Source organism: Xiphias gladius, chromosome 12, assembly GCF_016859285.1.
Source record: "Xiphias gladius isolate SHS-SW01 ecotype Sanya breed wild chromosome 12, ASM1685928v1, whole genome shotgun sequence".
In the NCBI taxonomy this organism is placed as follows: Eukaryota; Metazoa; Chordata; class Actinopteri; order Istiophoriformes; family Xiphiidae; genus Xiphias; species Xiphias gladius.
This window is the reverse complement of record NC_053411.1, coordinates 18658722-18686697: the sequence shown is the minus strand read 5'-3', so window position 1 is coordinate 18686697 and position 27976 is coordinate 18658722. Positions and strand designations below refer to the sequence as shown.

General features: G+C 42.8%; 2 protein-coding genes across 5 annotated transcripts in view; both read right to left on the bottom strand.

Annotated features, from left to right (window-relative positions):
- Positions 1-141: 141 nt before the first annotated feature.
- On the bottom strand, positions 142-12374 carry LOC120797253 (complement factor I-like). 2 transcript variants are annotated; one of them, XM_040140755.1, is made up of 18 exons: positions 11807-12374; positions 11037-11104; positions 10782-10935; positions 8975-9038; positions 8676-8844; positions 8406-8578; positions 8219-8326; positions 7203-7316; positions 6574-6609; positions 6428-6448; positions 4883-5028; positions 4690-4793; positions 4139-4204; positions 3927-4031; positions 2840-3015; positions 2224-2325; positions 1983-2131; positions 142-977 (listed from the first exon to the last, which is right to left on the bottom strand). In XM_040140755.1, exons 1-18 carry the CDS (start codon positions 11852-11854, stop codon positions 909-911), a joined length of 1872 nt encoding a protein of 623 aa, XP_039996689.1. In that variant the 5' UTR covers positions 11855-12374; the 3' UTR covers positions 142-908. The 2 variants fall into 2 exon arrangements, with proteins under 2 accessions (XP_039996689.1, XP_039996690.1); XM_040140756.1 differs by lacking the exons at positions 11037-11104; positions 11807-12374 and having other exon boundaries at positions 9990-10874.
- A 2872-nt stretch (positions 12375-15246) lies between these two features.
- Positions 15247-27976, bottom strand: part of LOC120797258 (tetratricopeptide repeat protein 39B) — a 26283-nt gene continuing 13553 nt past the window's right edge. For all 3 annotated transcript variants that reach the window (XM_040140775.1, XM_040140774.1, XM_040140776.1), the window contains 15 exons: positions 27631-27701; positions 27458-27525; positions 26675-26739; positions 26075-26180; positions 25683-25748; positions 25287-25395; positions 24940-25007; positions 24663-24722; positions 23657-23818; positions 23027-23118; positions 21911-22031; positions 21591-21702; positions 20368-20485; positions 20118-20234; positions 15247-19726 (listed from right to left, as the gene is read on the bottom strand). In XM_040140775.1, the coding sequence (XP_039996709.1) occupies positions 19630-19726; positions 20118-20234; positions 20368-20485; positions 21591-21702; positions 21911-22031; positions 23027-23118; positions 23657-23818; positions 24663-24722; positions 24940-25007; positions 25287-25395; positions 25683-25748; positions 26075-26180; positions 26675-26739; positions 27458-27525; positions 27631-27701 (1432 nt within the window). In that variant the 3' untranslated portion in view covers positions 15247-19629. The remainder of the gene's footprint in view (positions 19727-20117; positions 20235-20367; positions 20486-21590; positions 21703-21910; positions 22032-23026; positions 23119-23656; positions 23819-24662; positions 24723-24939; positions 25008-25286; positions 25396-25682; positions 25749-26074; positions 26181-26674; positions 26740-27457; positions 27526-27630; positions 27702-27976) is intronic.

Sequence of the window (27976 nt, the reverse complement as noted above, 5' to 3'; positions counted from 1 at the left end):
CTGCCACAAATACTCAGTAGAGCAACACATGTGGATTAATCCGCTGCTGCAAATAGTCCCCAGCAAATGAACTATTTCATCCTATTTGTCTGATAAAAACTACGATAAGCGGCTGTTTTAGGAAAATTACTGAGACTGTTTTAAAAATATCAAGCAATATATTTGTGAGGTGTTTTTAAAAATGTGCCTCCTCAGAGCCACGGACAGAGGAGAGGAATCAGAAAGGGTTGAGCGATGCATTAACACATTGTTGGCTTGGGTCTTTTCATTGGATTTTTTGACAAGAGAAATATAGAGCAAAATCGGACTCAACACACACTGTCAAAAAGGCTGCAAGAGTGTGTTTAGACTAAGAGAAACAACACAAAAAACTGGCACAGAAAGGGCTCGGGCTCAGACTGAGGTCAAACTCCCAACCTCCCAACTGATGGTCGCATCCACATGTTCGTGTTTCTGTAGTGAAATTCATTGCTGTGGTTTCAGGTGAATGGAATCTGGGTTTTCCCCACATGTCCACACAACCACAAACGCAACCCCCACTAAACACACCTGCCCGTACAAGATCAATGAGCTGAAGCAATCTGGGGCACAGACTGTGTCCACGTGTGTTTGTATGTCCACCATGGAAAGGTCATGAGTGACAATGCACATTAATCAACATGAATACACAGGTGTTAATAACACCAATCAACTTAGTAATCACATGAATATGTTTTATTAACAGTACATTAATAAACCTACACAATGCTAATGGTTGAAATAGCTTTTATCTCCTCTCTACAGCAGCAAATTAATAACTTATTAGTTGAAAATTAAGAGAGTTACAGTCACAATCTGTCTGTACATGGCTGTAGCCACGGTGAAGTATTAATGTAATCCTTATGTCAGTGGTTGTGTTAGAGTGTTTCCTAGGAGTTGAACTTGGTCACCGCAGGCCAGCCTGTATGTAGTCTGATCCACTCGAAGTAATGAGCAACCTGGAAGAGAGACCAGAAGCAGGGTTATTATTATTATTACTTTTATAGGTTTACCGTCATTTTTTAGAAAACAAGACTTTAGGTCCTGCTAGCGTCAACCTGTGGCTACAAACGTCACTGGGTTCTCTGATACAAAAGTGTTTGACAGGAGGCAAGACTAAGAGTCTACAGCCGTGCTAGTGGTTCTGCGAGGCTGCGCCGAGGCACGGAGTTGTTTTAGGCGTAATGCTAACATTAGCGTGCTAACATGCTCACAGCGACAATGCTAACATGCTGATTTTAAGTAGTGTAAGACTATTGTCTCCATCTTTGTTTAGCTTAATAGCAGTAAACACAAAGTACAGCTGAGGCTGGTGGGAATGTCATTAGTGTTGCAGGTATTCGGTCATAAACCAAATGTATTGGACACATTAAAATTTCAACCTCGGGGCGGCGCTAGAAGAAAAGTCAGAAAATCACATAAATTACTACAATTAATCCAGAGGGAACATTATTATCTGTACAACATTCAATGTCAATGCTTATCCTCTGGGAAGCTGGAATTTGATTAGTAAATTCCATGTCAACCCCCACATTTGATTATGTTTTCTTTGGTGCAATGCTGATGTTTTTTCCTGAGGGGTAGACAGAGGAAAGCTCGTGGGGTTCATCCTCTGGGAAGCATGAATGTGCTCAGATTGCATTTTAATGTATTTCTTGTGTACAAGTAGAGTATGTGTATAAAGTGGCGTCATAATGCCGCTAGAGGTCACAGATTCACCGAAAACACAAAGATCATTCCGATGGATGTACAAAACGAAGGATGTAGGATCCAAATATGGCGGCCCATTCAGAGCTCACGTGCTGGAAAGATTTTTCCAAATTTGGTTAAATTAGGCTGTTGAATATATATTTTGACCTGAAAGAGGCGATATTTCAATGGTTCAACCTCTTTGGACCATGAATATCTGTTCCATGTTTGATACCAATCTGGTCAAACTGCCAGGCTGATGTTAAATAATTCACCTGTGTATAAACTCCAGGAGATCTCGGCCGGCCACATCCCTGCCCCCAGCTGACGATGCCCCACAGGTAAGAAACACCTAATTCATCCTCACACACCAGTGGACCTCCATCGTCCCCCTGACAGGCGTCAACGCTGCCGTCCAGTTCACCTGCACACAAAAGCAAACCGCAAAGGGTTTCTTTTCGTAAGTATATCAAACACGACCCCCACTAGAAGACACCAGGATACGACCACACCTACCTGCGCAGATCATGCCAGGTTTAAAGCTGTCATTGTGGAATCTCTGACAGTCTCCAATGAGGGAGACGCTAGCCCACTGTAAGACCTGAGACAGTCTACCATCTACAGACAAAAAAAATGGACTATTGTTAGGATATCAGAACAATTTATAACTTATATTTATATTTACAACTATAACTCTTCACTTTTCACTTCACAATTTTCACGGTACTACATCCGTACAACAACAGAGACAAGAGACATTTATCGAGACAACAGGAGGAAATGTTGAGTGAACATTAGCATTAGAGTTCAGCAACCTGACCGGTTGGAGTATTTTCAAATGTAATAAAACTCTCTCTCTCTTTCTCTCTCTGACTTTCTTTCTCTGTCATATGTTGCAAATAGATACAAGATACCCACATGGAAACAGGAGAAGAGACAGAGCTTAACCAATAGGCCACATTAGTCTGGCAAGCTAGTTGTTAGTGATGGATGAGAGGGAGAGCTTCTTAAGCCCTTTCCGAGGTAGCTGTTTTGGGCCTATTTGACTGATTTTGCATACCTCTATTTAAGGCTTAATAACTTCTCATGTACACATCACGGAACCATATTTAATGCTGGCAAGCTCTTGTACCTGCGCTTTGTCCCCATCCAGAGATGGTACAGCTGTGGTTGGCATGGAAGAGCCTGGTGGTCCAGGGAACACAGACAGGGCTGATCGCAGGGTTGCTCATCAAACACTCCTCGGTCATCGGAAGTTTCTTCAGCTGCACCAGAGCGATGTCGTTCTCACGGGTGACGGGGTTATACCTTTATTCGAGTCCGTGGTTGAGTTAGACATTACGGAAAGATGGTTAGTGTCGGTTTGGGTTTGGGGTCAATGTGGTTACAGTTTTAGATTATTGCTGTCATCTTTGGCTGAAGCAATGCTTTGCAATATTTAGTTTACGATGACTGAAAAATACTGAATATCTGTTGTGATAAACCTGCAGGTTTCTGTTCTGTTACACCACAAAGAACCAGACAGGGATGTCCCCATTTTCCCCTTTAGTTTTTTTCTATTTTTGAGCCATTTTATCACATTTTTGAGCAGTGGGTCATCCATCAGGAACATCTCTTCAAATCTCCCTCTAAGCTGATGATACGTTACTTTACTTATCTGATGTCGTCGTTCCCACATGTACTAAAGTATTTAGAGTTGGGCCATTTAACCTGTCAAGAAAATCACTGGCAAAAACCTTTTGAAGTTTATCTTTGCTTTTTACGTGTTTCCTCTTTAGCCTCTAAAAAATAAGTGCATCGCACAACTCTTCTCCAACATACCAGGCTTTATTTCCCAAGTATTTTCAGCTATCCTGCCTTCACCAGGGTGGTGACTTCTACCAAATCTTGAGCTGCACTCTCGAGGTTAGAAACTGTCCAGTTTTCCCATATAACACTGATAAATGTATTGATGCAACTTCTTAAAAATTCCTATCACAAGTGAAGCAACCACATACTGGCCTTTCCAAGAGAAAAGTGGCATTTCATTCTCCTTCTTCAAAGCTTAATTCTAAAGCAAACTCAAAATAGAACAGACCTCCACTCAAGTCCCACCGGGTCCAGCATAGAGGCCTTTCCAAACCTGGCCTTTTCTGGGTTAAAACCCGAGAGCACAACACGATATATGGGGCACGTCGCCATCGTTCATACTGCACATACGGACAAACACGCATGCATACTTGGGGTGGATGTGGATGTTGTGAACAGGAACGATGTCTGTTGAGCTCTGAGCTCTGTTCCTCCGCCAGAGAGAAAACTTCACCATAAACCCAGCAAGATTAGGCCTGGGGGAAATAAATGGGCGAGAGACTATTACTATCAGTGCAAAACAGAGAGGTTATGGCAGAGTAAGAAACTTTTTTGTTCACTACATAGAAAAATCGATCATTACTTAGTGTTGTCTTGGCCGTCTTGACCAGAAACTCCAGTGTTTGTTATTGACAGAGAAGGGTTGGGTCTGGAAGAGAGAGAAGGGGTGAGAGAGAGGAGAACGACTGTTGTCAGGGTACTGACACTTTTATTGTTATTTACTTTCATTTTTATTATTTATTTGTTTATTTTTACTCATTTATTTTTAACAGGTTGAATTTCTGATCCATTAATTGTGGCGATTGGTTGAGAAAGGCGCAAATTAAAGCAAGACTGTGCAAATGCTTAAAATGTTTTGGGTGACCAACAATCCAAACCCCAAAGATATTCAGATTACAATGCTATAAAACTCCCTTTTTGATTGAAAAGTGACTAAAATGATCAACTGATTGTAGAACTTCTTATTTAATTTTCGGTCAAACGTCTAGTTGTCTAACCTAACAAGCATTTCAGCTCTAAATCCGACAATAACCTGCCTCTACAATGTCTGACTGCGTGACTGCAACTTTTCTCCGGTCATGAGTACAACTACAACTACTGCTGTCATCACCAGCGCTACTTCACGTGTCCTACCCGATGCAGTGAGCGGCGGTGATGACCCAGCAGCCTCCGATATAAGCTCCTCCACAGTCAATCTTCCTGTTCACCTCTATGGCGACCTGCCACTGGATCTGAGTCTGCACACAGACAAGGAATTTACTGTCAGATCCAGCGGGCTGGTTTCCCGTTGTAAGCGGTAATAAAGATAATGAAATGTGTAACTGACCGGTTTTGTCGGCAGTCCTCCCACCAACCTCCTGAAGCGCCTGGCTCTTCCTCGCTCCTCTTCATCATCATCATCATTCAAACTGCTTGTATTAGGAACCCCACAGTACAGCTGGGACTCCAGATGTGCTCTGGTGGCCTTCAGTTCTACACAGAAACATCATTTAAACAACTACTACTACTGACAGTTCGACATAAAAACAAAGTCCACGTGAAAATTTCTCTCTTTTTCCGGTCAAAAACTATTTTTAAACTTGTTTAAAATTTAAAATAGAGTCGGCCAGATTGGCAGGGATGCTCATTAGTTGGGAATTGGCCAAGGAATCTCAGATGACTCTTGGAAAAGCTTTGTTGCTTCTTGGCAGACTTCTTCATCTGAACGACCTGAAGATTATCAGCAGAAGTTAGTGGGCTCCCTGTCAATGAGCTAAATTACTCTATGAGACAATGACTCATGCTAGAGATGTGATAACAAAGCGGGGATCCTCATCCATCTGTTCAATTTCTCTGAAAAAGCAGAAAGCACATGGAAGGAGACTGTATCTTTTTTTGAATAAGGTGACACTTGAGCAAATCTCCTGCATTGTGTCTGTTTGGATTAAAACTGTACTAAATTGTCAAAACATATGAGCTTGCTGTAATAACTGGTTGTAGGATAATTCTACGTCACTGGAAATACTCCACCTTGTCTGGTTTCAAAGAATGGATTGTGTAAAATGGCTTTATATGAATAGGTCGCATACAGAGCGTCTGGGAGAGAAGATATTCTTTAATATAGAATGGGGCCTGTTGCTGTGAGGTTATTACCAGCCTTTTTTTTGTCGTATCAATCATCCAATTATCATTTTTAATATAGATCACATATAATAGATTATGTGTTTTGTAAAAATGTAGAAAAGAAAAGAATTTCAAGCAGCGGTGCCCGACATTTCGTCGTCACGTTTTTGTTGCGCTGACAACCAGGGACGGAGGTGATGAGGAAAAGTGCCGAGTTCAAGTTCAGCTACCACAAAAGGAGCCTATAAGCGCTTGACTTGTACAGTTATTATGGGTTTAATCCCTGGCTTTGATGTTCAAGACCCAATACAGGCCCACGGCCTCAGGGCCGGAAACCTCTGATTTCAGGGAGATCGAGGTTGGTAACACTTTTATTTTAACCCGCCACCCCTATTTAATATTTATAATCTGTATATAAACTTTTAATAAAAGGTTTATAACACACAATACTGTAGTTATGAGCAGATATAAGGACATTTTTAAGTGTTAATTCATGTACATTATTCGTCAAGAGCAATAACTTCTCGAATGAAAACATATTATTACATCTCCATTTTACTATATTGTCATCTACAATTAAAAAAAAACATTAATCGATGCTTCAATCTGCTCATAACTGTAGTACAATTTGTTGTAAATCGTTTATTAAATGTTTATATACTGATTAGAAACGCAGACAAAGGGGGCGCTGAAGTAAAGTTACCTCTGCTTCTGCCGATATATTCACCACGACTTACCATGTGATCATTCATCCGTTAAAGCCACATACCATTTTTAGGAGAGGTGTACTCTGGAAAACAGAAACAACAGAGAGATATGTATCATCAACATGACGCTGACCGGGATGCCGCAGTGGTGACCACATTACCATAGTAACAAGAAGCGCAGCGGCTGCGAGCGCGTCACCGCGGTTACCTGTGTTCGTGAGAACAGGAAGCGACGTCTCTGGCTCTGCGAGGAATACAAAAATAAATGTATTAGAAAAAAAAAAATCAGGATTTAAATACTAAATTCAATTTCCCCCAATCGCTCCATGCTGCCATCCAGTGGCCAAAATGCAGTCACCGCATGAATGGACTTCAAGCAATTACACATAGTGAGTACTTAATGTGGTGCTGTGGAGTATTTCCACACTGTGGTGTTGCTCCCTTTAATTAGGTGTAAGGTCTGAGTGCTTCTTCCAGCTCTGCTTTAGAACAATATGCCATCTGTGGAGCAACTTTTGGTCCACGTTCATCAGTCTGCTCAGCACTTTGGCCCAGCGTCCAGATATCTTGACCAGCAGTGGCTACATATCCATAACACTGGTTGTTGGTGAATGATGGGTCAGTAGGAAATGAACAGATTTCTGTTAAACGGCTTTGTTTTGTTCCCAACTGCAAAAATGAGGCATTCTGGGATACTTGCGCTGTGTAAGACCCATTTCCTTTTCTAGAAATAAAAAACTTGAGTAGGACTCGGTGAACGATTCTGGCACGTTTAGCTTAACAAAAATTAAATATATCATGCAAGTGTGCGTGTGCGTGTGTGGCTGTTGTCGGTACTTGTGTGTTTCTTTGATTCATCCTCGCCATCCAGGCAGTCGATCAGTCCGTCACCGACGGCTTCTTTATGCAAACACACACCCGTGCTGCAGCGGAAAGCCCCGTTCCTGCAACCTGACGAATGCGTGGAGACACACGGTAACTCACATTACGACAGGCGGGACATTAACGTGTGGTTACGCGTCACGTCTGCGAAGGCAGGCGTCCAGGTCACAGGAGACCTTTAAGTGCTAAGTCAAAGGCAGCCGGACTCGCTGTAGATTCTTAATGACGCCCGTTTCACCCGTTGTTTGAAAAGCTTCTTCAGCTCTAAGTGACCGGCGCCGAGTCGACGGCGTTTAACTCCTGCAAGGTCATCGAGGTCACACTCGGGATGTCAGTCCGCATGGCAGTCATGCGGTATGTTTGAGACGATCTGTTTCATTCGAAGCGTCTTCCTCCGTGTCCACAGGAAACGACATTTAAACCTGTTCCGCACTGAGTCGCCTTCCAGTTCCAGACCAGTTCACATCGCGGATGTGATATAAGAACCGGATACCGAAGTCGAAGATGATGCCCGGTCACTTGAGTGAAAACTGCTAAAGCTTTTCTGTCCTCCAGGCTGTGCAGTCCCACTGCGCATGCGCCGGCCCCAGCCGCCCGATCCCGCTCAGCCCGTAGACGTTACACTCGGAGGACGCCCCCCAAGATAAAACTCACTTCTCTAGTCTCTGGGAAAGTTTTACAAACATAAAATCTCTGCGGATTAAAAATTCGGAAGACAAAGAGTGTTTACCAACTCTGTCTGCAGTTGCAGGAATTTTTTTATTTTTGTGTGCAATACCACGAGTGACCACCGGGCCCGGCAGCCAAGGCTGGTTGGCGGCGCCGTATCCAGGTCTTTCGCCACATCAAGGTTAAATGCCTGGACCCCTCTTCCAGTCCAGTCCAGGCCCGGCACAAGATCTTAGAGCAAGTCCAGCTGCCTTCGACTGACCGTCACTCCGCGGTATCTGTGTATCGTCTCCGTGTCTTACCCTCGCAGCACATCTCGTCACTTCGGTCGCCACAGTCGTCGACGCCGTCGCACGTCTGACCGAGAGACACGCACTTCCCGTTCACACATCTGAAGTCGCACTCCTCGTCTGAAACGCACAGACGTACACAAAAGGTCAGACTGATGACAGGACGGGACGGAAGGGAGCAGGAGCGCTGACTACCCACCTGGTGGCTGATAACAGGTTGCCGTAGCAACGTCCCCGTTGTCAATGCCGACCTTGTCGTAGATCACACATTCGGCCAGGGAGTTCTCGTAACCTTGGCAACGGACGCTCACACATTTGCCCGGCAAATTACCCGAGGTGATGTACGGCGTGGTGCCAGCTGACGCGGCGCCACTGTACACACGTGCAAAAGAGATCAATTACATCGAAGCGCAGGCGTCGTTATCACGATTGAATGAAATTTCAGGAGACTGGCGCCTCCTTCTCTTACAGCGGGTGTCCGTCCTCCTTGCAGGCCACGTTGGCAGCGGCCATGTCCCACAGCTCCGCACACACCAGTACCTCCTCCCCACCTCCTCCAGAGCTCCCGGCGCCGGGAACAAAGAGCCTCACTAGTCCCGTGCCCGGCTCTACGGAACCTCTGAACTTTGGCTGATCGGCTGAAATGGCAGTGAAATAGAACAGTGGTGAACCCGTAGGTTAAGATGTCATCAAGCACCGTGAGGACCCTAGAAAAACTCCGCAGATAACCGAGGTCTGTTTATTTTCAGCATATGTTTGAGCACAGACCTGTGCAGGTTGTTCCGAAGTGGGACATGAAGGGTTCCCTGGTCTGACAGGAGACGGCCATCGCCTAGAAAAGAGACCATCTTTAAATAAATGGGAGGCTTTGCGGCCGGGGTGTAGGATCAGTCTGTTCATTCATGCGTGTTCCAGGTTCATGCATAATCGAGTGTGGTTTGATAGTACACGGTTTTCTGTAGATTATCGGGCTCTGAAACAGCTGCTACTTTGCCTCCGTTTTAAGGCCTTGCCACAGCAGGTTTGAATCCTGCCCGAAACCCAGCAGGCAGCTGAAGCCCTGCTTATTGCAACGCGTGTTGTTGTGTCCTGTTGCTTCTTTGAGTCTTTGACCAGAGTATTTTTAATGCCATAACTCGTGGGAGCCAGTGTTTGAAATGTTCAAATCCTGCATATAGGGGCTTTAAATGTGGCGCATGTATTCACTGAGTAATTTAACACAGAATCCACATTTTCTAGTTAGTAAACTTAATGTACAGTTACTTTATTGTACTACCAACTGATTCCCATTGTGGTCACGGTCTATTGTGTTTATTACAACCACAGTTCTTCTACACTTTTCACAGAAAATCCAGTAATCCTGTCCGGGAAGGTTTCCTTACCTTAATCTAGGATCTGAGGATAAAGGGCGTTGTCTGGTGTACAGACTGTAAAAAGCCCTCTGAGGAAAACTACCGGATTGTGATTTTGGGCCGTATAGATTAAATAGCTTTGACCTGACGTGACCTTTTGAAGAATTTGTGACTTGTATCGCACAGTCCGGCCCAGTGTTTGTCCAGTGTAGAGGATATGTCGAAATTTTTCTGGATATGTGACAACAGTGAAAACAGTGGGGTAAAGCCGCTCTTTATAAACAGAGAAAGCATTAAATCTGGAAAACATAAAGGAACCCCCTTCTTTAAAGACCCTAAAACTTTGTGTCAAATATAAGACTGTTTTGGCCCGAATATAGGACGACACAAGACAAACTCCCTTTTCCAACATCTGTTTTTGAGAAACTTACTCTTTGAGGACAGGAAGCACTTTGACACTCGTCCTGTTGGGAGACTTTCCCTGAGCTCCCATTAATCCAAGGTGAAGAGAGTCCTCATCACTGAAGCCTTTTCTCTTACGTAAACACACATCAGTGTGTCTTGTCTATCAGTCGTCAGAATCATTCTCTCTGACGCTATTTTTCAGGCTTCCGTCTTTCTGAGCTCGTCGTCTGAGACAGCCGAGATTCTTGGCTGTTTGACAGATTTTTTTCCCTCACTGGTTCGTTTCAGCGGCGAAGACGTCGGGAGACGCTACGAACTCCTTTTTCAGCCGTCTTTAATTTATTTAAAAGGACGTTACACCGGCCTTCAGGAGCTCCAGCAGATTAAACTGGGCTCATAAAGCACTGACTCTGAAAGACTCACTAAGCCTAAAGCAAAACTCGGCGCAGAAGACGGTGAAACTCTCTCCATTCAGAGAGAAAATCTCATGTTGTCAACTTGTAATCGTCTCATCTTCGAATATAAGACGACTCCCACTTTTTCAAACCTGAACTTAACCAGAGCGCAGACGAAAACAAAAATTTCATATGTGAGGAAAACTTATTATTAATGACCAATTATTCTGACTTCTGCTGAATATATTGTGGACAACTCCATCGCTCATTAAGAAGCTGATTGACAACGTATGCGAAGTCTCCGGTACGAGTTCTTTTTAAACCTTAACATCTTTGGTAAGAGCGGCGCCAGCGGGAATTCAACCCGAGACTCTGGCTGGCGACGACGGCGCCTTGCTCGGCGGCTATGGTGCATGTCGTTACCTGGCAATAGGACCTAAGCTGCCTGTTGCTGTGCCCGCAAACTGGGACCATGCCCTCCGCGGGACATAGGTAGCCCGGCTTGCAGGAGCAACGTCCGTTCGTGCAGCGCTGCCACGGAGGACAGAACACCAGGTCACAAGAGTCACGAGTAAACCTGGTAAATAAGAAAAAATGAAAAAATAAAGCGGATTTCACAGTGCATTTGATAAATGTAAAAAGAAACGAGTCCAGCCAATCAGAGAGCAGAGCACTTACTTCTTTTCGAGACACTCAACTGGTCCCAGAAAGTCGTCTGGCTTCGGGGTGAAGCTTTGGGCTGAGAACTGCAGGGACGTGGCAGAATACAGTAGAATTTCAATGGAATAGATGCGATTTATTTATAACCGCGAGGGACAAAGAATGAAGGAACTAAAAAAAAGCCAGAGTTGGAGCAGAGTTGTGTATTTTCTGTCTAAATCTCAAACTTCACAGTAGGTCAATACGCCTGTTTTACTGTCTGAGAGAAACTTTATCAAATAATTAATACATTAAATATGCAAACTGAGTTGTCACGTGGCACAATAATGCTGAACTTACGCACATTTAAAAATGAACATGTAAATGAGGAACTCGTTTAACTGCATCTGCTAATTATCCAGTAATAATTTCAGTAACACGAGCGTTACTGATAACGAGTGAATCGTTGAGGTTGGCCAATCACAGCCTCCGTACACTGGCGCGAACTACAGCATGGGATTCTCGACTGCAGTGCGTTGTAATGTTCAGGGTCGGACACGGTCCTGAACATCCGCCCGGTCCGCCCGGTCGGAACCTGTTTGACGCCGTGTCGCGGAGGTTTCGTTCACGTTCGGATCCAACCCCCGGTGACGCACGGCTTCACCGGGATGTAGCTGGTGTAAGAGCCGCGACACAGACACCGGAACGGTCCCCAACAGGCGGAGGAAGGTTTTCACGCGTTTCGCCCGTCGGGGGATAAAAAGGGGCAGGTGTCGGAGACGACGAGCACGAGCGGCGTTAACTTTTACCGTGAGAGAGAGAGAGATGAGAAGAAGCGGCAGCGGAAGAGATGTCATCCTGACAAACACGAGCCAGTTCGGCCTCTACCGGAGACGTTTTCTTCGGTTTTCTCCCTCTGTCCAAAAGTCGTCCTCGCGACCGGCGGCCAATTCTCTTTATAGCGGACGAGGTCACCAGTCAATCATTAGCTTGTCTCGTCACTGTGGACAGACACCGGTCCCACGCGTCCAACTGCCTCCTTAGACCTAAATTACGCTTAAATGGAAAATGAAAGAACCACACGGGCACCAACTCATACAGACGTTGTCAACGAGAGACAAGGGCCCGGGGACCCGAGCCCCGAGTGCTGCCTGTAGGGCAACGTTGAGGTGGGGTAAAGGAGTCAGGACAGAGAAGCAAGACTGTTGCTTGTTTCCGTGTCAAGGGAATTTCTCCATCAGCAGTAGTTCTGCTGGTTCCCTCGGCTGGAACACAGTTTCTCCAGCTCAACCTAAACCCATAACGCAGAGCAGGAACCCCTCTTTAGTGAAACGTACAGTAATGTCGTATAGGTGAGCTGACTTTGTTGGTGCACCTATGTCCTGTCGTTGGCAGTGGACAGGCGTGAAACGAACTGAGGGCTGGTCTGGTGGGTTGCAGCAGTATTCACTCCTGTATGTCGGCACAGGACACATCAACAAGGAGGCCTGACCTACTGATTTCCTCGTTAACATTTACTTATGGATATTGGGGGCACTGAATCCTCCGAACATAGCCTGGGGAGACGCAGATGCCTCAGCCCCACGCACATCCTACAGAGTTTAACTAACGAATGACGTGAATAACTTGAAACCGTGGACAAAAAGCCAAGGAGCAACACATTGCGTAAGGAGTACCTGGTTATACTGGAAGCCAGTAATGCAGCCGCCACAAACCACACGTCAGATACCACAGGCATCCTGGTAAGTAGCTGGCTATGCCACAGGAGAAGAGCTGATTGGCTAGTTAGCAGGAAAATTAAAGGGCAATTAGTTAGGAGAAACTAAGGCTAGAGAGTACACTTTGCAGACGGCAGAAGTTCTACAAACCCAAGTTTGTACATTAGTTCACTTTCCGTTTCTGGTTCAACTGTTGATGGATTCGGCAGGTATGGCAACAAGTTTTGGGTGTTGTGGTACCTAAAACCATCCGCGAGGCCAAACTGCAGGAAGAAAACACGCATCAAGCATCCAAAGAAATGCTTTGAGAAATGGCCCCCAGTTATCTGAAGAATATACCGTACAATTTGTTGTGCAACATGCAAAACTACAGGGAAACCAAGCGCTCGATTGCAGTAACGTAAAACGAAAGTCATGAATTTCATCATACAAATACAAATATGTGTACAAGTTAATGTTCAACACTGTTTCAAAATCCCTGCGTTCTTTACTGATAAAAACTCCCATAGTGAGTCATTGATTTGTAATCCAAAAAGGTCGAATTGTTCCCAAAGATTTGAACAACTAAAATCAACGTGAATTGTTAAGTATCAAGTTTTTAGAGAGAGTTCCAGTTCTTTCAGCAGAAAACCAGTGTGAAGAGAGACAGAAGACAAGTTTATATACTGGTCTTTCAGCTCAGATGAATTTATTTGGACACAGATCGCCAGAGAGACCTCATGCTGACATAACTTCAGATTCAGAGTTACATTTGCTAAATGCTTGTGACCAGCCTGAACTAGAAAATCCCAGTGCATTTTTGGAAAAGGCAGGAATCAATAGGAAGAAATGAACAAAGTATGAAAGAGGCTATTTGTGTCCTTGAGTGTGCAAAGGCAACTAGCAAAACAAGTATGGCTTTTGAAATGTATTGCACACTTTCGAACATTGTAATTTTGGACAATACACCTCATCACGTATTGCAGCTATAATATACATTGCAAATACATTATGAACACATCAGGATATAATATTTTTGTCCACCAACATCACTGATTCCTCAAATCTATGAGGCTATTTTACTATTTTAGAAGCCAGCTTGATGTTTGACGTCTCATGAGCAAAAACTATGAGAGGACCTATATTTGTTGTCATTTTTATTTAGCAGTGTAGACACGCTGTTTTTACTGTGTTCATCCAACATGTTAGCCGACCACAGCAGCTAAACACTTTTGTTCAGGTTACCTGAAAGTTCTTTGTAGCTTAATACGAGGGTTTAGGGCGGCTAATGCTTACTTTGGTGTCTAAAGGTTAGTTAATGCTTTAGTGTCATATCTAAAACAGGTATTAAATTCTAACAAGTTTCACTGAAAGTTGCTAAAGGTTCCATTTAGCTTGTTTCAGGTTAGGTAACATTTCAGTTTCAAGGCTATAAAGTTTGTTTGAGCTCATGTTTCTGTTTAGCGACTAAAACAAAATGGTTGGGTTAGCTAACATTATAGTTAAGTGGCTAAAACTATTCAGCTCCAGTTAGCTATGGTTTGGATTCTGTTTAGCTTAGCGGAAAGTTCAATTTAGCATAATTTTTGGGTTTAGTGTTGCTAACAGTTTAACATCTAACACATTTTCTAATGTGTGTAGTGTGTAAATCAGTTTTGCTGCTAAAATGGTTTGGATTAAGGTTAGCTTATAATTGGTCTAGGTTAGCTAACAAAAACAGCATTTTTCAGGTTAGCAAATGATTTTGTTAGCATCCAAAACAGTTGGCTTCCGTTAGCTTATGGCTTAAAAACCCTTCTTTAAGTTAACTAGTATTTCAGTTTAGCAGCTACAAACATTTTGGATTCAGGTTAGCTCAAGGTTCCCTTTAGTGACTGAAAAAAAATTGGTTTAGATGAGCAAATTCTTACTCTCAGTGTCTAAAACCGTTTGAGTCGATGTTAGCTCTCCTTTGTCTATCCATGCCTCTTCCCCGAATCCCTCTCTCCTCAACATTGTGCTCATTTCACAAAATTTCCTGAGACATGGCTGGTAGAGATCAGCATTTACCAGTAATTGTCTGGTGGTCATTTCCTGTTACGACTGTACAGATTACATACACTTATAATATTACAGGAGCTGGAATGTAGTCTTTTTAAAGCTTCAATCCGGACAATGACTTTGATCCCCTAACAATGTTTTTCTGGTAGTATAATCTCTTTGTTTTGTCCTTAGTGTGCAGAGGCAAAAATGTCACTAACAACAACTTGGCGATGTCCTGTTGAAATATTGGGAGCTTGTGGTTCGCGAAGATCATGAAAAGTATGATGATCAGTTTATTATGTGTTTAAAAAAAATTGTCTCTTCTGTTTGAAAAGCCAGGGATACAAAAATGGCTGTATAAGTAGTTATTGTCTTCATTTGGAAAGGAGAAGACCCCGCATCAGAGAAAAAGCATTTTCTACGGAAACAGGTGGAGGATTTTTTTTTTTTTTTTTAAAAATGATGATCTTACGTTGCTGCGATGCATCAGTGTAACAACTTTAACTCTTTAAAACCCGTATTTGTGCTTGTGTAAATGGCACTATGCGAATAACGGGACACCGAACGACAACCGTCTCTTCTTTTGTGCTCATTAGAAATCTAAAAATTTAATATAAACGCTAGATTGAAGACCGAAGAAATAAAGGCCGAAAGACTCACTGAAACACGAAGAGACACAAACACATAGAAACAGTGGCAATAAAAGACAAAACGCCATATCACTCAAAACGAACAATTATGCTGTTGTCATTTTATTAAACCTAGTGGATCACCATCTCTAACCGTAAAGCCTGTAATATTGGGACATGTCTTTTCCTGCCGTAAAGCACATAACATACAGTAATGTCTCATATTAGAAAAAAAAAAAAAAGATTAAACATATTTAATAATAACATGCAAGGCAAGTCCTACAGAAAACCCAGGTAAATGCAGTTTAAATGCAGACACGCAGAGGCACTGACATAAGCAACTGAATGACGCACATGAGCCTTCAATGAAAAAGGGCCGTGATAATAATTCGTGGCAATTTCAAAGGGTGACACCAAGATTTTGGTGACTGGTGTTGATCAGCTTGCCTGTTAAATGATTAAAAAAAAAAAAAACTACAGCAAAAACACGCATCACTGGCTCTGGTGCCTCCCACTGTCCTCCCTTGAGACCCATGATGGGGGGCAGCGGGCAAAACGATCTGTTGTGTGACATTAACCTGGCGCACAGTAATGCTGATTGTAGGTGTCATGGTAAAAAATTAGCATACACCAAAGACACTGAATCTTGTCCACATTAAAAATGCTGTTTATGTGGATCGGTTACATTCGGATGCGTTCAATGTGGATCAGTCTGGCCCATACCTGATCCTAAATTGCGACTCCACTTCTTAATCCAAGCAAAGATGCTACCTTGCTCAATTCTGACACGAACGAAAAATGTAAACACTAGATTATCTGTCATATTAATATTTCTTCATTTTAAAGTTTCATATACAATAACGTTTGTATTTTTGTTTTGTTGAATTACATGAGCAAGGAGATATGTCGTTTCTGGCGACCGTTTTTGCTTAGATTAGGATAGAGCCGCGATTTTCGAAATGGGTTAAAAATCTTTTATAGTATGTGGTGGACAGATTAATTTTTTATTCAGATGGACAGAAGAAATTTTGATTATTCTGGAAACACCTTTCAAAACTGCGGTAGGTGTTATTAAAGGATTCTCTCGGTTTTTGAAAGATCGGCAGAGATTTGTTCCTTCCAAATATGAGCTTTGCGACTCGAAGGTAAATATAATCGACGAGAGAAGACCTGGGGCTAGTACCATGCTTCCTGTTGACATTAACAAACCATGTTGCATGGTAATGCTAACACTGTAGCATATTCTGTGACACTGTATTAAAATATTGGCATGCTATGTTAGGATTAGTGATAACAGGCAACATGCTAACACTGTAGCGTGACGCTAAAATAGCATACACTCTGTTAAGTCAATGCTTTATTGCACATGGAGACACATGGAGGATTTTGGTGTCTGTTCTCATCATTTGGTAGCTAACTGATCAAGCGATCGTTTTAGTTATTGTTGTTTTTCCTTTACTCTTTACCAAGTCAAATTAAGTTTTTCCCTGAAAAATGTTATTAACCCGCATTAGCTAAAAAAAAAAACCTCGCTGGCAAATTTCCTAGCATTAGCAGTTGATCAAACATCGTAGTATAGTACTTACTGCCACAAGTCTTTTAGATACGGGACTGTGGTCGTTTGACATAAACTTTTAGTGACTTTATCCTGAATATTTGCTGCACTCGGCGAATTCCATTGTTCGAAAGTGAAGTTTCAGATCACGCAAAGACATGAAGAAAATTACACCCACACACTTATAGGCACAAGATACACACGAAACAAACAAACAAACAAACAAACAAACAAAAAAGACAGCAAGACACATATAATTTGGTCTATAGGTTGATACATTCATCATAAGGAGAAGGCTAATGATTACCGCTATTCCATCCTTCACCACGATGTTTCAAATGGAAGCAAAGATGCAATTAAGTTGACTCTGCTAACTGTGTTATGTGTTGTTTGGGACTGAATGACAGAACTCCTCAAATCATGGGTACCCAGTTTTATCTGATGTACTGAGTTTAATATTTAGTGTGACAATATTCTGGGTTAGGGTTTCCAGCACTGAGATGAAAGCGGTTCCATCCGTCAATGTCCCAAATCCACCTTGTCTAAAACCCCTGTACCTTTTTCAGTAAATCTCCACCGTGTTTATAACATATACATCATAGTAAATAGTATCAAACTACTCGAAGCCAAATGAAGACAGGTCATGAAAAACATTATGCCTTTTTGAAACCCCTTAGATATCGTCCTGTTTTTTACGTTTTTCTTTTCTTAAATAGTGATAGTGAGGATTGAATATCATATATTGTGCTTCTTCTTATTTATCAGTACATAAATAGAGACTAAAACTGCTTTTCATATATGTTGTTGATCTACATAAATTTGGTGTATATAATACAGTATATAATAGAATACTACTTAACATAACGAAAGAAGAAATACGCCATCTTCCTTGGCTTGTGTGCTCATAGCCAAAGCCATACGTCTACAACAGTAAGAATGCTAGCAGCTCGAGACAGGACGACGACTACCGAGATGAATCTTAAGCCTTCAGTCTTTCATGTATTTTGTCAAAAGGGGGGGTTGAGCACACGTGGATCAAGTATAGTTTTAATCGTGCAAACGTTTCTCAAAGGCAGAGCTGCTTTGTGGGAAAAAATAATCTCTTTAAGCCAATAAAGAACCACATTAATTTGGCAAGGTAATAATTAACCGAAGCAGGGAAACCAAAACTATGATCAAAATTCCCGGTCACACAAAGTGATGGAATTTCACAGTGAAATCAGGTAATTTCAGTGGAACAGATTTGCTTGTGGGGGTTGAAGTAAATCAACTCTGGTGAACTTTGACACGCAGATGTGTGCAGTTGACCAGTAGCAAACTGTCTTGACAGTGTTGACCTTTGAGATTAGTGGTTAGTTTGCCACTTACAGTAGTTCCCCAACGCGTTCCCTAATTGGCACTTTCTAGTGTGAGAGTACTCGTTTCAAAGAGTGACCATTACACTCCTACAACACCGTCTGACTCGTGATGGAGTCAGACAGACTTCGTTCCAGCTCCACACCCCCAGATTTTTTCCTATCTTGTAGTCTTCAGACCCAACTGACGCTGACTGTAGCGACATAACCTGAGGATGCTTCGCAGACCCCACACATCTTTTTTCACGCATGTAGTAGTGCTCCCCAACACCTGGAGACACGCTGATGTGGAAAATCAGTGGCGCTCCACTTGAAAAGAGACAGCTGAGTGATCGTTCTCACGCTGATTGACTCCTTTTACATTTCACACTCCAAAAGCAACTTGCAAAACCTCCTGAAATCTCACTCTCGGCTCTTTTGAGAGCCAACAGTTCTGGAAAGAGATCACTACTGCCTCGAAAGCTGCTCGGCCTCTGACAAATAAAAGAACTAAAACGGTTTGCAGAACATGGGCACACACTGACTGACATATGGACTGAGAAGCTGACTGACTTAGTAACAGCACGAGTTCTTTCATATCGCTGCTAAACGTGTGCGTTTACAGCCATTTAAGTGTGTGTTTGTTTTCGGTGTGCATAATGCCCGGCATGTGCAAGCTTGGAATGGGTGTACTGCGCTGCGTTTGTGTACCGTATGCGTGTGTGTGTGTGTTTGTATAAGCCACAGATGGTGAGAAGGCTGTGACTGCATGTGCACGGACACACTCGTGTACTATGTGCACGTGTGGCATGACGCATTATTAGGAAATCAAAAAGGCATAGTAAAGAAAATATAAAGCACACACACATCTCTCCCTGCTGTTAACATAGAAACACTCGTCAGAGCTTTCATCACTTTTCAACCTGAAGTCTATCAATATTTACGATTCTATGCTGAAAATATACATGTGTATCGTGAGCAAAGGTCTTCCGATGAGTTGTAACCTTCGTTTAAGGCCATGATTTGTTTCGTAGTAACAGACCATGTCAGAACCGTGAACCATGGCTCCGCATCCGCCAATAAAACCTCCGGCAGAAGCTCACGGGAAGCCCGAGCCCGTTCGAGAAGAGGTACGAGTTTAAATAATCTCATCGTTCAAGGCTATGGAAAAAATAAATAAGGAAATAATACGACAAAATTAAATAGAGGTTGCTAGCAAAGAAGAAAAAACGGGTCCACGTGGACATGTGATCTCAAACCCCCGACACACCTACGCTTCTCCACTAAGCGGCGGTCACAGCGGATTCATTCACTTCATCTGAATTGTGAGGGGACTCCCTGGACCCATGTTTCATACACTGTTGTTTCCAGCCGCAGTCTGAGTCATTTTGAGTATTACGGGGTGCCCACGGGGGATCCTTTGAGGCTGTTGAGGGCCGCATGGATCCTGAAGTGCAGTCTGGACTCCATGGAGTAGTCCTTGTAGTTCGTCCTGATGAAGAGCACATGAAATCCTTCAGAATGTTTTTACTACTACACTTCTGTAGCTCAAACACCTGAGGTAGGTTTCTTTACCTGTAATGGCACTAAAGTAGAGGTTTAATTAGTCCTTTGTACTGAAAACCTTTTAACCTCAAACCAGTACCCAGGGTCTGACTTTGTACATTTCATACCTTTAACACATAACTGTCATTCCTCCCGGTATATTAGTCATTAAGTTAGTGCTTGTAATTATCCCTTTGCATAAATAAATACCTTTGCTAGCTGGACAGGTACACAAGGTGTATCAGACTTCTCAGACAGGTGTATAAAGGTATATAGTATGGTATTTTTAGTATATTTTGAGGCAGAGTATATACTATATACTTTACATTATTACTTACTTGGCATTTTCAATGTATGTGGTGGCCTTGCTGAAATCTCCCTGTTGTTTATACAGGAGGCCCAACTCATAGAGAGTGAAGGGAATCAAGTAGTGATCGTATCTGATCCGACTCTCGCTGAAAGTACAAGAACACAGATTGGAGGATTTATCTTACCGCTCTCACACCTTCAGAAGGCAAACGGCAACACCCAGTACCCGAACCCGTTGGTGTGCATGCCCTTTTGTGTGTGAGCGTGTGTCCGTGTTACCTGGACAAGACCTGTGTGAAGCAGAGCTCAGCCTGCAGCAGCCTGCCCAGGTGTTTCAGACAGAGTCCCTTCAACATCTGGACCAGACAGCTGTCATCTGGATGAAACTCTGATGGGTCTGAACGAGAGAGACAGAGAGCGGGATACATACGTTCTGCCGTGTTGTTGGATCTTAGCAGCACCGACTTTGCATTAACAACATACTAACAATCCAGGGCGTGAAAACAACAAGAACAAGAACAACACTGAAACTATGTGAATGCGATTTCCTGCATTTTTAGACATTTATATCCCGTTTCATCTTAAAAGTAACATATTAAGATGAAATTGGTGCTTTCTATAATAAGGGTAGTCTGTAAATTGCTTGCTGTATTATTCATTTAACAACCTGACCGAAATCCACATTTAGTTTTATTGGTAGATAAAATTATAACTGATTAAAAATGATTAAAATATTAACTATAGAACTGATCCCTCTTCAAAAGCTGAGTTCCAGTCGTGATCCAGTCTAAGTTCTGTGGGTGACAATTTCCATATATTGATCCGATATCAAGGGCCAGAAGAGGATTTATGAAAGGGCCCCTTACAGCTCCCCGTGTTACTGAGCCAGAAACCCTCAAGGGAACCACCAGGTCACTGAGCACCTTAGGAGCCGAGTTATTAGGACATAGTTAGATGAGTTTAAGATCAGCAAATATAATGAAATGATCAAAACTTAACGTATTTCATTTCTTCAGAATATGGCAGTGGTGTGATCTTACTGGCTTCCTGTTCAAAATTTTAAATTGCACCATTATAAATCATCATAAGAGGCTTGATTGTTATAGATGTGTGACCAAGAGGTTACAAAAAAACCTCAAATGTGAGAAAGATCATTACAGTGCATGAAACTATTGGCATTATAAAGTGATAAAAAGTCTCTAATGAGACTAAATGTACGCGCATTTGCGATCTTGCTCCCAGTTTAACATGTTTCTCAAGCTTTAGGTGGACTGACAGTAGACTGACATATTTTACTTCAGAAACGTGTCAAATATATTGTCCAACAATCTTTAATATTAACTCATCATCTTCTGACGAGGACTGACACAGTTTTGCTGTTTTACTGTCTATGGATAGTACTGGTACTAACCAGTTTTAGCAGTAGTGCTAGTACTGGATAGTACTGGCACTAACCAGTTTTAGCAGTAGTGCTAGTAGCAGCGGCGTTGTTTTGAACTCACTGGGGTCATTGCGTAGCTGCTCCTCGGCCGCCTCGATGGTAACCAGCACGGCCTCGGTACAGTCGGATCTCTTCCCTACGATGGTGAAACCGTTCCAAACATACATCATCTCCTACAGAGAGAAAATATTCGGATTATTTCAATTAGCTTAATCAGAATATATCAACCTGTTGGTTAGCACTGACGTTGAGCCAGTCGGAGCTTCCATACACACTTTGGTGCCCAATTGAAGACATTCAGATTTTTGGCGATTTAGCTGAATGCGAATGACGTACTGCATAACTGATGTGTGTATTGCAGAAATATGTACGTGTGGGTACCAGCGCAGGGAGGACCAGGGGGATGGGGTTAGCAGCTTTGTAGCGTCTGGACTTCCTCACTGCAAATTTCTCCGTCGGGATCGACTTCCCGGCCAGGCGCTGTTTCAGCCCTTCCACCTGCCTGCACACACAAATACAGGTGTTTGCACTTGTGAGGGGTCTCATTTACATAATTTATTCCCTATTCCTAACTCTAAAGGTAAATGTAACCTGTGATAGCAGATTTTTTCTTTTGTCCGCTTGTTTTCAGCAGAACCAAGCAGTGAACACAACATTGACCTATCATCACCTTGATAAGCTGAACTTGTGATCAAACAGTTGCTCATTTCCACATCCAGCAGTTACAGAGCAACACCATCCTTCATCTGGATCTGGTGTCTGAGTCACCTGATGAATCTAAGTCCAGTACTCCTTCTCTTTTAGCTCTGGTTTTGGTCTCCACCAGCCCCTCAGGGAAACATCTGTCTCTTTAGCTGCTAAATGCTCCACCGTGTTCACCAGCTGGTCTCTGACCGGGTCCGTCTGCTGTTGGCTGCGGGGCAGGTAGTGGACAGTGACTTTTTACAGCCGTTTCTCTGAAAACATCTGCCTGCTGCGGCCGAAAACCGACGCTGATGAGAGCTGGGAGAGTGAACCGGAGCAGTAAACAGATGAACAACGAGCTGAGACTCAGTGTAAAGCTCCGTGAAGCCGAGGGGAGCTGCAGGTTCAGCTGATAATTCTCTGTAGCTTCATCACCACCAAAGACACCTTCCACACTGTCACATTGTTTTCACCTTGATTGTTATTATAAAACATAAATTCATAACGTAACCCTCAAACAGCCCCTTGAAGAACAGAGGATTAGAAAAATGTCCTCTCTTTCTGAAAATGTTTTCACTTTTCCAAAATGTCCTCACTTTACCAACATTTTCTCACTTTGTAAAAATATACACACATGGCAAAACTCATGTCCTCGATATATTCAAGTAAACTTTAAACTCCCATGCGCGTGTTTGTATATTCCTACATTTCCCTGGTTACTTTCCAAAAATGTATTTTTCTCAAAGACTTTAATCACCGATAATACTGACAATTTCAAAAGAAGTTAATGTTTAAATGTGGAGGCAGACTGACCTAAAGAGGTCAACAATGTCCTCCCCCGTCTTCTTCACTTCCTCTTCTGACATCATGCTGAGGATGGCTGCCTTCTGGTACACATAGATAGCCTGGAGAGGGTAAAACGTGGAGACGGAGATCATCCTCAGTCAGCTCACAGTCAACCGACATTCAGCGACTTACGGGTTGACTGACACTCGTCCCATAATATTTCTCCCCACAGAGTGAATGCATTCATGAGGCATCATCTTTTAAAGATCGAGGCATACGCTGAATGGCCTTTGTACTGACTAACCGCTTGTTCTCCATAAAAAAAAAAAAGAAAATATAACCAAATAAATCAACAAAAAGCGTATTTTTCAACAAAGCTCACAAGAAAATCTTAATGAACCATTCCGCTTTTTAATGAATTCTCAACAAATACAAATTCTTCCAATGTGGTGAGATTTTATCAGCCGCCTCTGTACTTTTACCACAATTACACATAATTTTCTCTATTTTCAGATACTGGTGACGTAAGGTTTCAGGGCTGATTTTGGGACAAAACAACTGGTTAGAACGAATGCTTCTGAACTGGAGACCCGAACAATCTCTTCGTGCACTCATTTGTTTTTCTCTGACAAGGCTCCTGAATCTGTGCATGTTTACCTTGGACCAGCGGCTCTCCTTGCACAGCAGGTCGGCGTAGCGGTACGCCTGCTGCCACTCCTGCTGGTAGGAGTGGGTCGACATCAGCTCCCAGTAACACAGGTGGTGGATCTGCTTCCATTCCTGCTGGCTGCTGATACACTCCTCGTATCTGGCCCGGGCCTGAAACACACAACCGCACAACGTCAACACCGAGCCGCTCGGGTTTGGTGAGGAAGGACAGGGCCCAGGGGTTGACAGAAGGAAAGGGGGGGGAGGCAGCGAGAGAATTAGTGAAACTTGAAAGTCTGAGCTGAAATTAAATTCTTCTTTTTTTTATACATAATTTAGGACGGATCCAAATTTCAGTCTTTTGTCTGACTGACACGGCTGCAGCTTCGTTTGTGTTTGGTCTTTAAGTCCTATCTTTGTGAGGACCAATTAGAGATTTGGGTTTTGGATAGCAGGGACATTTTTGTAACATTTTCGAATGTGGAATTTTGGAAAAAACTTGGAAAGTGAAGACATTTTTGAAAAGTGAGGACATTTTAGGAAAATGAGGACAGTCTTGGGGAGTGAGGACATTTTTGGAAAATGGAGACACTTTTTGGGGAGTGAGGACATTTCTTAATGCGGGCCAATTTTGTAAAATGAGAAGATTTATAGAAATTTTTTGAACGTATGTTTGTGATGGTATATTTAAATGTTTGAAAGTGATGGCATATTTGGAAAAAATAGCATTTTGGAACAGTGAAAAACAGAGACCATTTTGGAAAGTGGGGATTTTTTTTTTTTTTTTTTTAATTCGGAACCTTTTTGGAAGATCACGAAATTTTGGATTAGTGAAGATATTTTTGGAAAAAGAATCTCATTTCTTCAAAGGGCTGTTTGAGGCTCCGGGTCTGGTTTTAGGGTTAAGGGTAGAATTAGTTTTCGGTTAAGGTCAGGTTCAAGGGTCTGGGAATGTACTGTGTCACTGGGGATCCCCACAGGCATAGAAGCACAAATGTGTGTACGCGGTTCAGACCTTCTCGAAGTTTCCTCGCAGCGTGGCGATTCGAGCAGAGTAGAAGAGAATAATGGAGCCCTAAAAGAAAAGAAAAAGCACGGAACGTAGTTTTCGGTTTATTGATTTCTATTGTACTACTTCCGCATTGTTTTACTTTCAGTTTTTCTACATTTGAAATTGAAACATAAACACCAAAATTGCTGGTTTTTTCTTTTTCTTTCTAGCACATGAGACTACATTTGGGAAGTTTTGGCTAAATTACACATTCGTGTAGTTGTGTATGTGGTTGACTTACTTTGGGGTATTTGTGTTGGTACGGCTCCAGCAGTGCTTCAGCCTCCACCAGGTTCCCCTCACCAGTTCCTTATCAAACCCAACATCGACACCGTTATCTTCAGCCCCAATCCCACTCACAAAAGCCCTGTACTCAAGGCATGAAAACCCCCTGAGGACCAGAGTTTTACACCTATACTCCAAGCATTTGAGATACAGTACCTGTACTGAGCAGGCTCTGCTTGGAACAACACCCGACCTTTGAACTTGTCAACAAAAATCAAGATACAGCTCTGGAGCCGGACTACTCTGGTGCAGCTTAAGCATGCTATATGTGTGGAAAAAGGGAAAGCGTGTGTGTTTTCCTACCAAGTATCAGTGAAACGTATGTGTGGTAAAAGAGCAAAGTCAGAGCAGAGAGGATCGACCGCAGACTGTGACTGGAGGCCCCCTCTCGCAGCTGAGACAAACCAAACTCCTGCGGGGAAGCAGAAAAAAAAATCTCTCGTCAATTCAACCGAAGTCTTCCCGCAGGAGTTTCACAGTAAAGGCTTTCCAGTGGTTTAGGTGGCGCAATCACTACTCTCCTGCTGGAAGGCTTTTACTGTGAAGCATTTGCAGAACAGGAAACGGGTCGAGTCACGAAAACCAAACATTAAAAACACACCGAGGCATTGTCAAACAAGTTCTTAAATAAATACGTATTAAGTCAGTTACTAAAAGTCTGATGGAAAACCTCTGGGAAAACTCAGAGGCTGAACCAACCCTGTTTCCTGAGAATCCGATGAACTCCAGCAACCTCAGAATCCTCTGAGGGAGGAGAGACAACATCTAAGGAGACAGAGACAGAGAACAGTACCACGTTATAGTGAAAGTACACTTTCATTTGATCAGACTGTGCACCTTATACTCTATCTGTGTAAGTCTATGTCTCTGATTCACCAACATGCTGATGACCTGCGCCTTATTTTGGCAGAAAAGATAACAAAAAAAAAACAAAAAAAAAAACCCCTCCCCACCCTCACTAGCCGACTGAATCTATTTTCTAACCCCTGGTGTAGGCTGAGACACTGAATATCATTGCTACAAAATGCTATCACACAAAGATGGAAGATATCTGGAAGTTATTTTAGTCAACTTTGACTTGAAAAACCCACCAGGTTGAAGGACCCGATGCCCAGTTTGACTCCGCCCTCAAACTGTCTGAACGAATCAGACTGGCCGGCCGGGTCCTGAGTGACATTCAGCACATTCTGACAGTCCCTATTGGACGACATGAAACACACAGGTTAATACTAAAATGTTGAGTCTTTAAATTATACAAAGCGAGAAGTAGTCGCCACGGCACCAAGCCTCTGTAACCGAATATTTCAGCCAGATACAAGGATGCCTTTAGCTGTGCCACTTTTTGGTGGGACTGCACCTTCACACTTGAGTTTCGGTGACTCCGCTACAGGCCTGGTTAACTCTCACCTTTTTCTTAATGTCCCTTTATTCCTCATAGCCGACCTCTTGACTAAACATATTCGGTCATTACAGGTACCCCGTGGTGTTTTTGGCCGCTACAAGCGCTATGAAGCGAGTTTTGGAGAGCCGGTCGCCATTTGGTTTGTATGTTATACCCGTGACGTGATACGCGTTCCTGCCAACGGGCAGCGGAGCCGTAAAACACGAAAAAGAAGGCCAGTCTCACCATGTGATGGCGAATGAAACAGCGTGTATTTAACATCTGCCGATGGTTTCAATCTATCACTCACTTGTAGATTTGGTAGCTTGTCCGAATCTTGATGCCTCCTTTTATAAAACTGATCATGTTCTCATCCTGGAGAAGAGACAAAGGGGATGATTCGATTTTATTCAATTAGCAGCCTTATCCACAGCATTGTCAGCAAACACATGTCAGTGTCGGTCACAAATCTCATTAGATGAAAAACAACTTAACTTATGTTCCTGGGTACACTGTTCTGCTAGCTGTCTTTAAATATGAAATTATATCAAAATACGGTTTATTGCAGACTTTTAATTAAAATTCTACCCTTTTCTTTTTATGGTAACGTGTCTAAATCATTCGACTGTGCACAGTTTTTTCTAAATAAAATGCAATAATTGACTATGGGGCGATCCGCACAGTCAACGTGGGATCCCATGTTGGGAGCCTGGCTGGAGCTGAGAATAAGTAGCAGCTCATAAAGTCTGTTTTCGCTTTTCATTTTCTTTGGAAACGCTGGACACTTTCCCCTTGTCTGTCGTCAAAAAAACCCTCAGCTCAAACAAACTGAGAATGAAATGGACTCGTTAGTTTAAAAAAAAAAAATTAAAAACAACTATATTTTTATAGAAGACATTTCGAAGAATTGACATCTTCTACTGGGACCATAACTGACTTGTATGTTAGGGGGGAAGTCTTCCCAGCAGCTCCACTCCTCAGTAGACTCAGAGTTCTACGTGAGCAGCATCTAGTGGCCTGTTGGGGAACTGCAGCTTTAAAAAGGGGCACTCCGCTAAATTTACACGTGAAATTTAGAAAGGTAAATTCTGACCTGTACAAATGTCAGCGTGGCTTTTTGCAGCAGACACTCGGCGTAGCAGATCTCTGCATGCATCTCCTCTGCAAACACACAAACACAAGGCAGTTATTTTGTGTTCTCTTAGCTGCACTTCCCGCAGACCTCAGCTGTCAATCAAACCACGGGGGCAGGGCGTGTTTGCGTACCTTCCTGCAGGTTGGACTGCTTGCTGATCAGACTGGACAGAGATCCAACCATCGAGTTCTTCTTCCTGAACCTGCAGAAACAGTTTGAAGACTGTAAATTTTAAAAGACACTTTCTTGTATAGACTCATGCTGACTCTCTGTTGTCATGAATCAAATAAAAGGTAAAATTCCACAAAAATCCTCCTGTAGTTTGGGTGCTACATTAATTTTCTGCGCATTATCTGCATTGTTAGTGAAAACACAAGTGACAGTTTTCTAGCAGGTCTGTGCAGGTCTATGGAACTGAACGGTCTCGGCAAGTGAGTTTTGAACACTAGTTAAGGTTGTAATGCTTTCATTGATCGG

Bases quoted from the DNA above. Each gene is read 5' to 3' on its own strand.
- LOC120797253 (XM_040140755.1), bottom strand. From the start codon at position 11,854: ATGACATCTCTTCCGCTGCCGCTTCTTCTCATCTCTCTCTCTCTCACG. The intron at 8,579-8,675 runs GTAAGAGAAGGA...ACGTGTGTACAG, and splicing joins AAGGAGGACGGACACCCGCT to TGGCGCCGCGTCAGCTGGCA. The intron at 6,449-6,573 runs GTAACCGCGGTG...TCTGTTTTCCAG, and splicing joins TCCTGTTCTCACGAACACAG to AGTACACCTCTCCTAAAAAT.